The 13,070-nt window shown below is 36.7% G+C and overlaps 1 protein-coding gene across 1 annotated transcript in view; it reads right to left on the bottom strand.

Annotated features, from left to right (window-relative positions):
- Positions 1 to 2,279: 2,279 nt before the first annotated feature.
- Positions 2,280 to 13,070, bottom strand: part of LOC124355438 (zwei Ig domain protein zig-8-like) — a 61,646-nt gene continuing 50,855 nt past the window's right edge. The window contains exons 3-6 of the mRNA XM_046806578.1: positions 9,277 to 9,487; positions 4,858 to 4,985; positions 3,103 to 3,272; positions 2,280 to 2,403 (exon numbers count right to left, since the gene is read on the bottom strand). Coding sequence (XP_046662534.1) covers positions 2,307 to 2,403; positions 3,103 to 3,272; positions 4,858 to 4,985; positions 9,277 to 9,487 — 606 coding nt within the window. The 3' untranslated portion in view covers positions 2,280 to 2,306. The remainder of the gene's footprint in view (positions 2,404 to 3,102; positions 3,273 to 4,857; positions 4,986 to 9,276; positions 9,488 to 13,070) is intronic.

Here is a 13,070-nt window from a genome sequence, read left to right as displayed (position 1 = left end):
AGTATTTAATCGTGCAATGCTTATTTATATATGTACATCAATTTCACCTATACTCCTACTTTGACAAAATGTAATGTATAATTATTTTCCAGACTTTAAGCTTACTTGGAGAGTTTCCATCTTCCATTGTTTACATTAACAAACACTTGACACAACCGAGGAAGCTGTCATGGACACAGACGGAGATACTGTGGGGCTGAATAATACCAACAGCATGTGGACCAAGGTGGTAAGTTTTGAGAAATTTGAGCATCTATACAACTTTTAAGGGAATTTCAAAGTCAAAAGTAGGAACATAGAATGTCCACAATCACTCGAGAATACACTGTCACTAGCTCATAAGAGTGACTGATGCACTGAGCAGAAAGACACTTATAGGATACTCCAGTCGCAACTGGCCTCCGTGCTGCATCGCCGCAGGTTGTTCTCCTGGAACATAGAAAGACCTCAATCACTAGAGAATACACCGTCAATAGCTCATAAGAGTGACTGATGCACTGAGCAGAAAGACACTTATAGGATACTCCAGTCGCAACTGGCCTCCGTGCTGCATCGCCGCAGGTTGTTCTCCTGGAACATAGAATGACCTCAATCACTAGAGAATACACCGTCAATAGCTCATAAGATTGACTGATGCACTGAGCAGAAAGACACTTATAGGATACTCCAGTCGCAACTGGCCTCCGTGCTGCATCGCCGCAGGTTGTTCTCCTGGAAACATAGAATGACCTCAATCACTAGAGAATACACCGTCAATAGCTTCATAAGAGTGACTGATGCACTGAGCAGAAAGACTCCTTATAGGATACTCCAGTCGCAACTGGCCTCCGTGATGCATCGCCGCAGGTTGTTCTCCTGGAACATAGAATGACCTCAATCACTAGAGAATACACCGTCAATAGCTCATAAGATTGACTGATGCACTGAGCAGAAAAGACACTTATAGGATACTCCAGTCACAACTGGCCTCCGTGATGCATCGCCGCAGGTTGTTCTCCTGGAACATAGAATGACCTCAATCACTAGAGAATACACCGTCAATAGCTCATAAGAGTGACTGATGCACTGAGCAGAAAGACACTTATAGGATACTCCAGTCGCAACTGGCCTCCGTGCTGCATCGCCGCAGGTTGTTCTCCTGGAACATAGAATGACCTCAATCACTAGAGAATACACCGTCACTAGCTCATAAGAGTGACTGATGCACTGAGCAGAAAGACACTTATAGGATACTCCAGTCGCAACTGGCCTCCGTGCTGCATCGCCGCAGGTTGTTCTCCTGGAACATAGAATGACCTCAATTACTAGAGAATACACCGTCAATAGCTCATAAGAGTGACTGATGCACTGAGCAGAAAGACACCTATAGGATACTCCAGTCGCAACTGGCCTCCGTGCTGCATCGCCGCAGGTTGTTCTCCTGGAACATTGAATGACCTAAATCACTATAGAATACACTGTCACTAGCTCATAAGAGTGACTGACGCACTGAGCACAAAGACACTTATAGGATACTCCAGTCACAACTGGCCTCCGTGCTGCATCGCCGCAGGTTGTTCTCCTGGAACATAGAATGACCTCAATTACTAGAGAATACACCGTCAATAGCTCATAAGAGTGACTGATGCACTGAGCAGAAAGACACCTATAGGATACTCCAGTCGCAACTGGCCTCCGTGCTGCATCGCCGCAGGTTGTTCTCCTGGAACATTGAATGACCTAAATCACTAGAGAATACACTGTCACTAGCTCATAAGAGTGACTGACGCACTGAGCACAAAGACACTTATAGGATACTCCAGTCACAACTGGCCTCCGTGCTGCATCGCCGCAGGTTGTTCTGGAACATAGAATGACCTCAATTACTAGAGAATACACCGTCAATAGCTCATAAGAGTGACTGATGCACTGAGCAGAAAGACACTTATAGGATACTCCAGTCGCAACTGGCCTCCGTGCTGCATCGCTGCAGGTTGTTCTCCTAGAACATAGAATGACCTCAATTACTAGAGAATACACTGTCACTAATTCATAATAGTGAGTGATACACTGAGCAGAAAGACACTTATAGGATACTTCAGTCGCAACTGGCCTCCGTGCTGCATCGCCGCAGGTTGTTCTCCTGGAACATTGAATGACCTCAATCACTATAGAATACACTGTCACTAGCTCATAAGAGTGACTGACGCACTGAGCAGAAAGACACTTATAGGATACTCCAGTCACAACTGGCCTCCGTGCTGCATCGCCGCAGGTTGTTCTCCTGGAACATAGAATGACCTCAATTACTAGAGAATACACCGTCACTAGCTCATAAGAGTGACTGATGCACTGAGCAGAAAGACACTTATAGGATACTCCAGTCGCAACTGGCCTCCGTGCTGCATCGCCGCAGGTTGTTCTGGAACATAGAATGTATACAATCACTTAAAATCACTTTCAATAATTTATAAGAGTGAGTGATGCACTGAATAGAAAGCCACTTATAGGTAACGGTTATTCCTGTACTCCGGTTTGTAGTACGTTTCTGGTAAGTGTTCTTATAAGACATAGATTGCACACAATCAATTGTTACTAACTTATAGGCGTATACATGCTATTTGGTATTCCACAGGTGGAAGGACCCAAGTATTTAACTTCAGAAATTATAAGGATTTATAACTTTGATCTTGAGGCTTTGCATTATACTAGATACATTTGTGGCCTTTGAAAAGAAAATTAGAAACGAAGATATGGGTTTAGCACATGGACGACGGTAGTGTTGGAGTTGGGCATGGGAAGGGTAGCAGAGTCCTGGACGGGATCGGTAGGCATAGCCTTCTATATGGGAAAGTAGGAACCCCTGAATACACTTTTATTGGTCTTATTATCTTCTTAGGATATATCTAACAAAAGGGAATCATTAGTATAAAGAGAATACCGTAGAGTGCATGGATAGTGACAGTCTTGGAATTAGCATTTGTTGCACATGTATTTGCTGGAGTCGAATGAGGATATGGCGTTCTGGATGAGAAAGTAGGAATTCCTGAATATAATTTCATAGGTCCTAGTATCTTCTTAAGATACATCTAACAACAGAAAAGCAGTGGTTTCAACAGCATACCGTTGAGCACATGGACGACGACAGTCTTGGAGTTGGCATTGGACGGGCTGCACGTATACTTGCCGGAGTCGGCAGACATGGCCCTCTGAATGAGAAGGTAGGAGGTGGTGACGTCACCCTTTTCCGTGATCACTGATACGCCACCACGAGGAGAGTCGTAGTTTATTTCCTGCAAGAACAACGTATATAGCGTACACAGTATTCTTATAAATAATAAATAAATTACTAAATTTGTTACTGAGCGCAGTACTCTAGAGTGGCTGGATCGATTCAAAAATTATTTTTTATGTTTGTTGAAGTCTAATAATGGTAGTTATGGAAAGAAAAGTCGGGGAAATGTTCAAGGGATATTTTCAGAATTCTTTTTTTAATTCATGTTATTTACGTGATAATAATCATATCCAGTAAGCGTAATTCCAATTTAATGATGCTCACCAGGTGTAGACACTTTCAACTGAAACTTGCCAGAAAGGCTGAAAAATTAATTTAAATATATAACCAAATATTTAAAAACAAGAGACATAAAAGTATACAGTGTCAGCAGTTAATAAATTAATGCTGATTGCAAATAGAAAATGACTTTACTAACGATCGCACAAATGATAATTAAAACCATTAAATGTATAAAAACACTATTTAGACGATTTTTTATAAAACTAATCTTAATTAACAAAGCTGTGAGTATTTGCATAGCTTACTGGTTGCATTCCTTGACAGTTATGGTATTTTAACAGTGCTTTGAGGAAAAGACAAAGGAATGCCTTAACGAACCATTCTTTCTCAAACACAGACAAAAAAAAAACAACATGATTACTATTACACAAAATAAACTCATAAGCGATGCTTTGAAATTTTGATGGGCTCTCGTTTTACTTATGCAAGAATTTTTCATTTTTCACCTTATAACAAAATTAATTATATTATAACATTTCATGTACTTAAGCAACTATAATATTGACTTACTTAATTATTATTTTATTATGTCGAAAAACAGCAAAATATTTGCCGTCACAAATTCAATCAGAGTTGTATTTCAAGAGAATTAGAATAAGGGTTTTGTCAATTAGGAGTACAAGAAGTTCCTGTAGTAAAACTCTTTCTCTGATATATTTTATCTTTTGGTCAAAAGAGGTAGATTCTAAGCTGTGTTTCACCACGCACGTCAAGTTCAGGGTGGATCCGTGATTCATATACAGATCCTGGCAAACTTTTATTGTGGTTAGTTTTGTTAACCTATCTACTCTAATACTTATTATAAAGAAAAAAGATACCTCTGAGTTGTGTGTCTAGTAAATGGCAGGGGGAGGGTGGATCCGCGGTTCATGTACACTGTACAGATCCTTGCAACCTGTTATTGTGGTTAGGTTTGATACTCTTACTTCTCTACTACTTATTATGAAGGCAGAAGATACCTCTGAGTTGTGTGTCCAGTAGATGGCAGGGGGAGTTTCTGGCCTGTGTTTCACCACGCACGTCAAGTCCAGGGTGGATCTGTGGTCGTGGTTGATGTACAGACCCTGGCAACCTGTTATTGTGGTTAGGTTTGATACTCTTACTTCTCTACTACTTATTATGAAGGCAGAAGATACCTCTGAGTTGTGTGTCCAGTAGATGGCAGGGGGAGGTTCTGGGCTGTATTTCACCACGCATGTCAAGTTCAGGGTAGATCCGCGGTTGATGTCTTGCTAACCTGTTATTGTGGTTAGTTTTGTAACTCTTACTTCTCTACTACTTATGATAAAGACAGAAGATACCTCTGAGTTGTGTGTCCAGTAGATGGCAGGGGGAGGTTCTGGGCTGTGTTTCACCACGCACGTCAAGTTCAGGGTGGATCCGCGGTTGATGTACAGATCCGGCCCACCCACTATTGTGGTAATCGGTTCTGCACAGACAATTAAACCATTGTGTTCACATCAAGTAGTAAATCAAATGCCACCTACAGGGTCCATATACTATACAGTTAATCCATTTATTTCTTATTTTGCTGCAAACACAGATATCGCCTGCATTGTTGAATCCGACAATTTATTACGTGTTGAGGTACATCGTGTATGCCATCGTTTCTATTCTAACAGAACTGATTGAATTACTGCTTTAGACTGTAGTCTAGATTAACTAGAAGGACTTTTATTAGAAATGTGGTCTCAGAAAGTGTTTAATATAACTAATAAGAGTACACCCTTGAATACTTTCGTATTTTATTGGTACAAAGTGCATTTCGGATTCAAAGAATCCATCTTCTACAAGTACCTGAAGATGGATTCCTCGAATCCGAAATATAAATTCCACCAATAAAAACAAAAAAGAGTTCAAAGTTGTACTCTTATTAGAAGTACTTTATGCTATTCTATCTGAGATAATAGTTCTGATGGTTTACTGGTAGTCCCTGGTCTAATAAATTACCTTAAAACTCCTGTTTATGTTTCTCCAAAACAGATTGTTTGCATCTATAATATTTAAACACAAATGGGTATCAAAACTGAATTCTGACTTTACGAATTACTTTTTAAGAAGTCTAAGAAAGATTTGTACAGTATTATTTAAACGCTTGGTCTTATATTTTGGATAGGACATATTATGATGTTTGCACATTTACACAACAGTAGACGTATTGCAATAAAACATATCTTTCCTATATAAATTTCTCAGTAAAAACACTTTTATTTTAACGATTTTCGATAGTAGAAGTAGTGTGAGTAGTTAAGGATAAAAAAAAACTAATGCGCAATACTCTTTAAAACTTTTCAATATCCAACTTTTAAACCGGGCCATTCAACTTTCCACTGCCGGTCAACCACACAAGAGGGACACGTTTATAAATATTTTACTGAGGGTTTTCAATATAATACCGCTTTTCAACTCTGACAGTGGGATGAGGCTTGGTAATTGGCGAGTCCGCGTGGAAGTCATTACTCAGTTCATTACACAACCGCGCCGGATGGATCCGGTTCCGAGCTGTTTATGTGTTCATCACAGGATTATATCTCGTTAGTTCTCATTGATAAAGCACACGTTATGTATATGCATTTGTCTCACTTAAGTGCAATTTTTATAAAAGACTTAAACTTTTAAAATAATGATGATCGAAAGAAAGTTTTTTTGCTGATGGATGCAAGTATATGGAATTAATTATAAAATAATGTTATATATTTTCTATTATTTTATATGAAAGAAAACTCAAAATTTTCAAATAATTTTAATTTGATTACACAAGGCGTTTCGCAATTAAAGATGTCATCTTCAGGTGTGAATCAACAATAGTTTTTCCGATAAGAACAGCTCCTCCTTCAATGAAATGCTATACATGTTTGAAAAACTAATATAAGAGGTACAGTATACCATGTCACAAAATTATATCTCGTTAGTTCTTATTGAGAAACCACATGTTTTGTATATGAATCCATCTGACTTAAATGCAATTTTTATAAAAGACCCTAACCTTTAACATAATGATGATCGAAAGAAAGTTATCATGGTGATGAACGTAATACTAATTATATCGAATAAATTATAAATTTATATATTTTATATTATTTTCTATGAAACAAAACTCAGAATATTCAAGTAATTTTAATATCTCACATGAAGCCTTTCGACATTAAAGATGCCATCGTCAGGTGTGAATAAACAATAGTTTTTCCAATACGAAGAGCTCCTCCTTCAGTAAAATGTAATAGAGAGGTCCAGTATAACATTAATTTATTTGTTTTTAATTATGTTGATTATTTAAGAAAATAGGCAAAGATACGTGTTGAAGTATATTTTTATTGCACTTTCTGGTTCTAAATATTATATAATAATAATAATCTATAACAGCTTCTGACAGTTAAATACTTAACTCGGAGCATTCATAATTGAGTTTAAAATACGTATAAATTATTATAGAATTACCAGAAATCTGTTATAATCTGGCGTATTACGAAGTGAAGGGATTCGATGGATGAATGCAGATCGTGTTTCCCTACTCAGAGTAAAAATGTGATCGACTCTCCGAGGGGGGTTTTCATCGTGATGTTCGTTCATTCTCCGCCCGTAAGTGCAATAGTGTATAATGTCAAAAGAAGAATGTGATCACTTAATTCATCGCAGCACTTTTTAGTTTTTACATTTTTTCATGTTTATGAATTACAGAAACCTGAAAAGCGGTAGATTCCAACTTTAAAAAATAGTGTAAACTTTTTTTAATATGACGATGGCAAATATTCGAAATCCAATTATCCAGTGATGGTTTGGAACTGGAAGTGACGAAATCACTGCTTATCCTTAGTTCGGAATTAAGAACTTGTATCTGAGCGCAGAAGTACAGTACAACTTTTGGTAAACGAATGCAGACGTATTGTGACCAGTATTCTGTAGTTCAATTTTAATGATTAGTGTTGTGTATAGTTTTTTATTAAGTGCGTGTCTTTAGAGTTAGTGAAGTTGACAAACAACATGGTGGTTGTGATTCCTGACTTAGGCGTGCCACAACGCTTTGGCATGATTTGTTTATTTTAACCTAGTTTGTAATTATGTATTACAGTAGGTTAGTTATTCCCTGAAGAAGAGATCAGATTGCAGATCTCGAAACGTAGTGTTACTGATTTATTGTTTCACTGAACGATGGGAAATATCCGGAAAAATCCTGTATCAATTTTATTTTATATAAAAATATATATTTCACAATTTTGAAACAGTAATCAAACGCGATTACATAAAATAGTATTTTTTGACAAAAAAAACATTATTATAATTACAAATACCCATAACATTACAAGCAACATTGCGCAGTTCACAACAAAGGCCATTAATTAATCAGGGCAGGTATTAACATTGCATAGACAAAGTAATTAACTGAACGCATGAGATATTTCACACTGATACCCCTATATACTAATATCAACTACGAACTCTATATTACAATATATGTTATAAGAATATAATATAGCTATATCAGCTAACATTTACGTAGATATCACATAATGTATACGCTGAAACAGCTAATAAATAATTTACTGATTAAACATTAATCTTTTAGTATACTAATATTTAGTATAAATAATAATATACAGGTTTTTAAAAAAATCCCGCACGGGCTTGATAATTACCGAAAGATTACAAGTAAATCAATAAAACTTACTGCACATATAAATGTACTTTTAGAAGAATCTATAAGTTTTGTCATGCCAAGGGGATGGCACGCAAGGAGTCAGAAGGAAGTCTTAAATTAGAGCTTATGTCGAGCAGTACATCAAATTAAAGGTCTCTATTAGTAGATTATATTGCCACAAATCAAACCTGAAAAGGTTCGCTCTCTAAAAAGATTAATTAATTCTAAATTTTGAAATATTTACAATGTAGGTCCTGTTCTAAGTGGTTTAATATTCTTTTCTTGCCTCAAGTTGTGAAAGTTTATCTTAGTAAATGAATACTGGACTTAAAAAATAGATTTTAAGGTAGTAGGTGATTCTTCACATTCAATGGAGGATGGTCTACAAGGAGTGCGGCAAAAAATTCTAAACAAACAATATTTTATGACTAACTTAAAATAATTTCTTAAATCCAGTATTTATTTACTAAGTTAAACTTTCACAACTTGAGCCTAGACAAAAACATTACACCACTTAGTATAACACCTACATTGTAAATGTTCCAAATTTAAACCAGCGTAATTCTTTTAAAGATTGAACCTTTTCAGGTCGGATTTGCGGTTTTGTACTCTACTAATAGAGACCTTTAATTTGATGTACTAATTTGATGCTATAATTTAAGACTACCTTCTAACTCCTTGCGGGCCATCCCCTCAATATGAATAATAGTGATAGTTAATTAAAAGCATATATATATATATATAGGTGCAGTATATTTATGTAGCAAGTTTTATCGCTTTACCTGTAATTGTTCTGGAATCATCAAGCACGTGCGGGACGTTTTTACACCCTGTATATGATGTAATTTTATAAATAAATTGCAGTATACTTAATACAGAACACTCAAGTAGGCCATATTTGTGAGTATATAAGGCTCAAATGATGAGTATAGGAGCCGAAAACAAGTTTAGTAAACTTGGATACACTACAGCCTACAACAATACTTTTGTCTCATTTCCTCGTTTCAGTTGAAATAACACTAATCGATGAAGATGACTGAAAACTTTGTGTTCTATGATTAATGTTATGAGTACGACTACTCACCGACCACCGATAGATACATGGAAGTGCCAATAGGAGGAGTAGTGCTGACTTGACACTCGTATATCCCGGAGTCCCGACGTTGTGGGTAGCGTATCTGTAGTGTCCAATCCTCGTTCTGGGGGGAGTGTATGGACTGGAAGCGCTGGTCACTGGTGTACGTGTACCTGGCCACAGTCAGCAAGTGGATGTCTCTGTGCCTCACCCAGGATACCTGCATCAAACATTCATTGTATGTGGTGTGGGGGCGATGTTGGTTTGGTTTGCCATCATTAAACTTCAGCCCCACTCATGTGTATCCATCAGTGCCAATGTAACGAGTGCCAGACTGATTCAACGTTAGAGTCTCCATTTCACAAATGCTTACCATTTTCAGTTTTTAGATGGAGTTTAAAACCTAATTTTGATGCCATAAGTTGTCTTATTTGTTTCAATTTATCGGATACACAGATGGATACACAGGAAGGAAGACAGAAATCTGTTTCTGTTACTAAATTAGTGGGATAGGCTCCACTAAACCCTGGGGTTAACAAACTTTGAATGCCATTCAAAATATGTAAATACTTTTACAAGGGCACAATAGTTTTTTTAACCAATAATTTATTTTAACATAATGTTACATTTTCTGTAAACAATTTTTTAAAATCAAGTTGACTCGCATCTAAAAAACCATGTAACTTAAAAAACTCCGCTGTTTACAAACGTCTAGTAATTTTCAGTTGAAAAAGTATTCCCTCCGTTTTAAAGGCATTCTACGCATATGCGTATGGGTATATGTATGAGTATATAATATATACTATATATATATATATATCGTATGAGTATATTCTTGTTTTTATTATTTTAAGTGGTAAAGTCCACACTAGAACTCTAATGTATGTTCAATTCAAATTTTAAGACATTAAACATTCACAGACTTGGTTTAAAGTCGATTAAAAGTACCTAAAAGACATACAAGTAGAGCGTTTTAAAGTTACACCGATAAGGTTCATGCTACGAAAATTCCACGTTTTCTGCTAAATCGACCAATCCAGTGAATTAACTTTGTCAAATTTGTTGATAAGTTATTGAAATTCTAAATATACAAGGTGTTTATTTAAAAAGTTAGAACTTCAAATGAACACCTTGTAGTTAACCTTCACTATATAATCAGTGTACTATTTGGTGTATTCTGGGTATTTTATATTACCGAAATTTTTACCCACAAGAGGCAATTAACCATTGACACCTTTTTATACACGGAATTGAGACTCCCGATGAATTAATATCTACCATTTTCAATACCTAAGTAGAGGTACTAGTGATAGCGGTTCACCACAAATTGAAATCCTAAAGGTCTACTCGGCCAACAGTTATGGCGAGTACAAAGAGACGGAAATCGGATTTCATTTTCAGAAACCGATTGGAGAGACTTCTTCAAACGCTCAGCCAATAATATATTTATCCTCCCAAAAGTTCACGTTACCCATAGATTATCATAAAGGTCTCAATTTTGAGGTTTACACATCAGTGTCATAACTAACATCAAAAGGCACTAGAACCGGAAGGAAGTCTTTGGTGTTAGTTATCACAAAGCTATTGATTTGCTCATTAACTTCACAGTCCCATCCAAATTTTTGCTATTATCTACTATTAGCCTACTAAAGTTTCACTAAATAGGAAACCAAATATCCAAAGCTTCTCAACAAATATATTATTACTGTGGTGTTGCTTTGCTTATTAAATTCCCAAGCGTAGTTTAATCACAACACACAAGACCACAGGATTGAATTGTTACAACGATTAAGATTACATCACGTATGATCAGTTTATTTTTATTAAAGTACTACTGCATCTCAAAATCCATTGAACAATATATGTGACTCTTTGCAACAATTTACGTCATCCCATAAGTTTACCACTTCATTATTGTTTCACCTCTTAACTTCACAAAGGATTCAAGTAAGAACCTAAATTATTTAACATAGCCTAATACATTTAAAAACTAGGAAACATATACTGAACCTAATACAATCAATTCGTACAATACTTCATGGCAAGTCGTTGAAACATTTCTACTTTACTCCATGATCTGAAAATTACCATAATTTGAATTATACATTTGAGTGATAGTTCCACGTTGTAAAACTTCATGAGCCTATGAGCACTATGTTGTAATATAATTTTGACTTTTACAACTCAATATAGTTTCTTGCAATCATGATGTATTATTATTATTCGCGGGGTTGCTTCTAGGTTAGGAATATCATTGTAATGACCATTACTTAACAAAGTAATTTATTCAAATGTGTCCGCGGAGTGCTATTATACTGCAGACAAGAACAATTAAACATCCTAGTTATAGCTCATAGCATAATTGTATGCTGCAGGGAAGTATAAGTGAACACGTGAGCAATAGCAGTTCATAACGAATGCTGCTACATATCAGAAGTGAATGCACGAGTAATACCATATACGCTACGAAGAGTACAAGTAAACGCAAGAAAATAAATGTTGTTTTTATGCTACTGGGAAGCATACGTTGGGCACATGAGTAACACTCATGTTACTCATATCATGTTAGCAGTAGGTAGTGCAAGTCAACGTAAGAGAAATAGCTTGTTGTGCATATGTTGTTCGAAGCATAAGTAGGGCACATAAGTTATTACTCATATCATGTAATCAGCAGGTAGAGCAAGACAACGCCAAAGAAATAGCTTGTTATTTTTATGCTGCGGAAGCATAAGTTGGGCACATGAGTTATTGCTCATAACCTGTAAGCAGTAGGTAGTGCAAGTCAACGTAAGAGAAATAGCATGTTTTATATATGCTGCAGGAAGCATAAGTAGGGCACATAAGGTATTACTCATATCATGTAATCAGCAGGTAGAGCAAGACAACGCCAAAGAAATAGCTTGTTATTTTTATGCTGCGGAAGCATAAGTTGGGCACATGAGTTATTGCTCATAACCTGTAAGCAGTAGGTAGTGCAAGTCAACGTAAGAGAAATAGCCTGTTTTATATATGCTGCAGGAAGCATAAGTTGGGCAAATGAGTTATTGCTCATATCCTGTAAGCAGTAGGTAGTGCAAGGCAACGTAAGAGAAATAGCCTGTTGTATATTTGCTGGTGGAAGCATAAGTTGGGCACATGAGTTATTGCTCATATCCGGTAAGCAGTAGGTAGTGCAAGTCAACGTAAGAGAAATAGCCTGTTTTATATATGCTGCAGGAAGCATAAGTTGGGCAAATGAGTTATTGCTCATATCCTGTAAGCAGTAGGTAGTGCAAGGCAACGTAAGAGAAATAGCCTGTTGTATATTTGCTGGTGGAAGCATAAGTTGGGCAGATGAGTTATTGCTCATATCCTGTAAGCAGTAGGTAATGCAAGTCAACGTAAGAGAAATAGCCTGTTTTATATATGCTGCGGGAAGCATAAGTTGGGAAAATGAGTTATTGCTCATATCCTGTAAGCAGTAGGTAGTGCAAGGCAACGTTAGAGAAATAGCCTGTTGTATATTTGCTGGTGGAAGCATAAGTTGGGCAGATGAGTTATTGCTCATATCCTGTAAGCAGTAGGTAGTGCAAGGCAACGTAAGAGAAATAGCCTGTTGTATATTTGCTGGTGGAAGCATAAGTTGGGCAGATGAGTTATTGCTCATATCCTGTAAGCAGTAGGTAGTGCAAGTCAACGTAAGAGAAATAGCCTGTTTTATATATGCTGCAGGGAAGCATAAGTTGGGAAAATGAGTTATTGCTCATATCCTGTAAGCAGTAGGTAGTGCAAGGCAACGTTAGAGAAATAGCCTGTTGTATATT

This window comes from Homalodisca vitripennis, chromosome 2 (assembly GCF_021130785.1).
Source record: "Homalodisca vitripennis isolate AUS2020 chromosome 2, UT_GWSS_2.1, whole genome shotgun sequence".
In the NCBI taxonomy this organism is placed as follows: Eukaryota; Metazoa; Arthropoda; class Insecta; order Hemiptera; family Cicadellidae; genus Homalodisca; species Homalodisca vitripennis.
The sequence above is the reverse complement of the archived record's forward strand: the minus strand, read 5'-3'. Positions and strand labels throughout refer to the sequence as shown.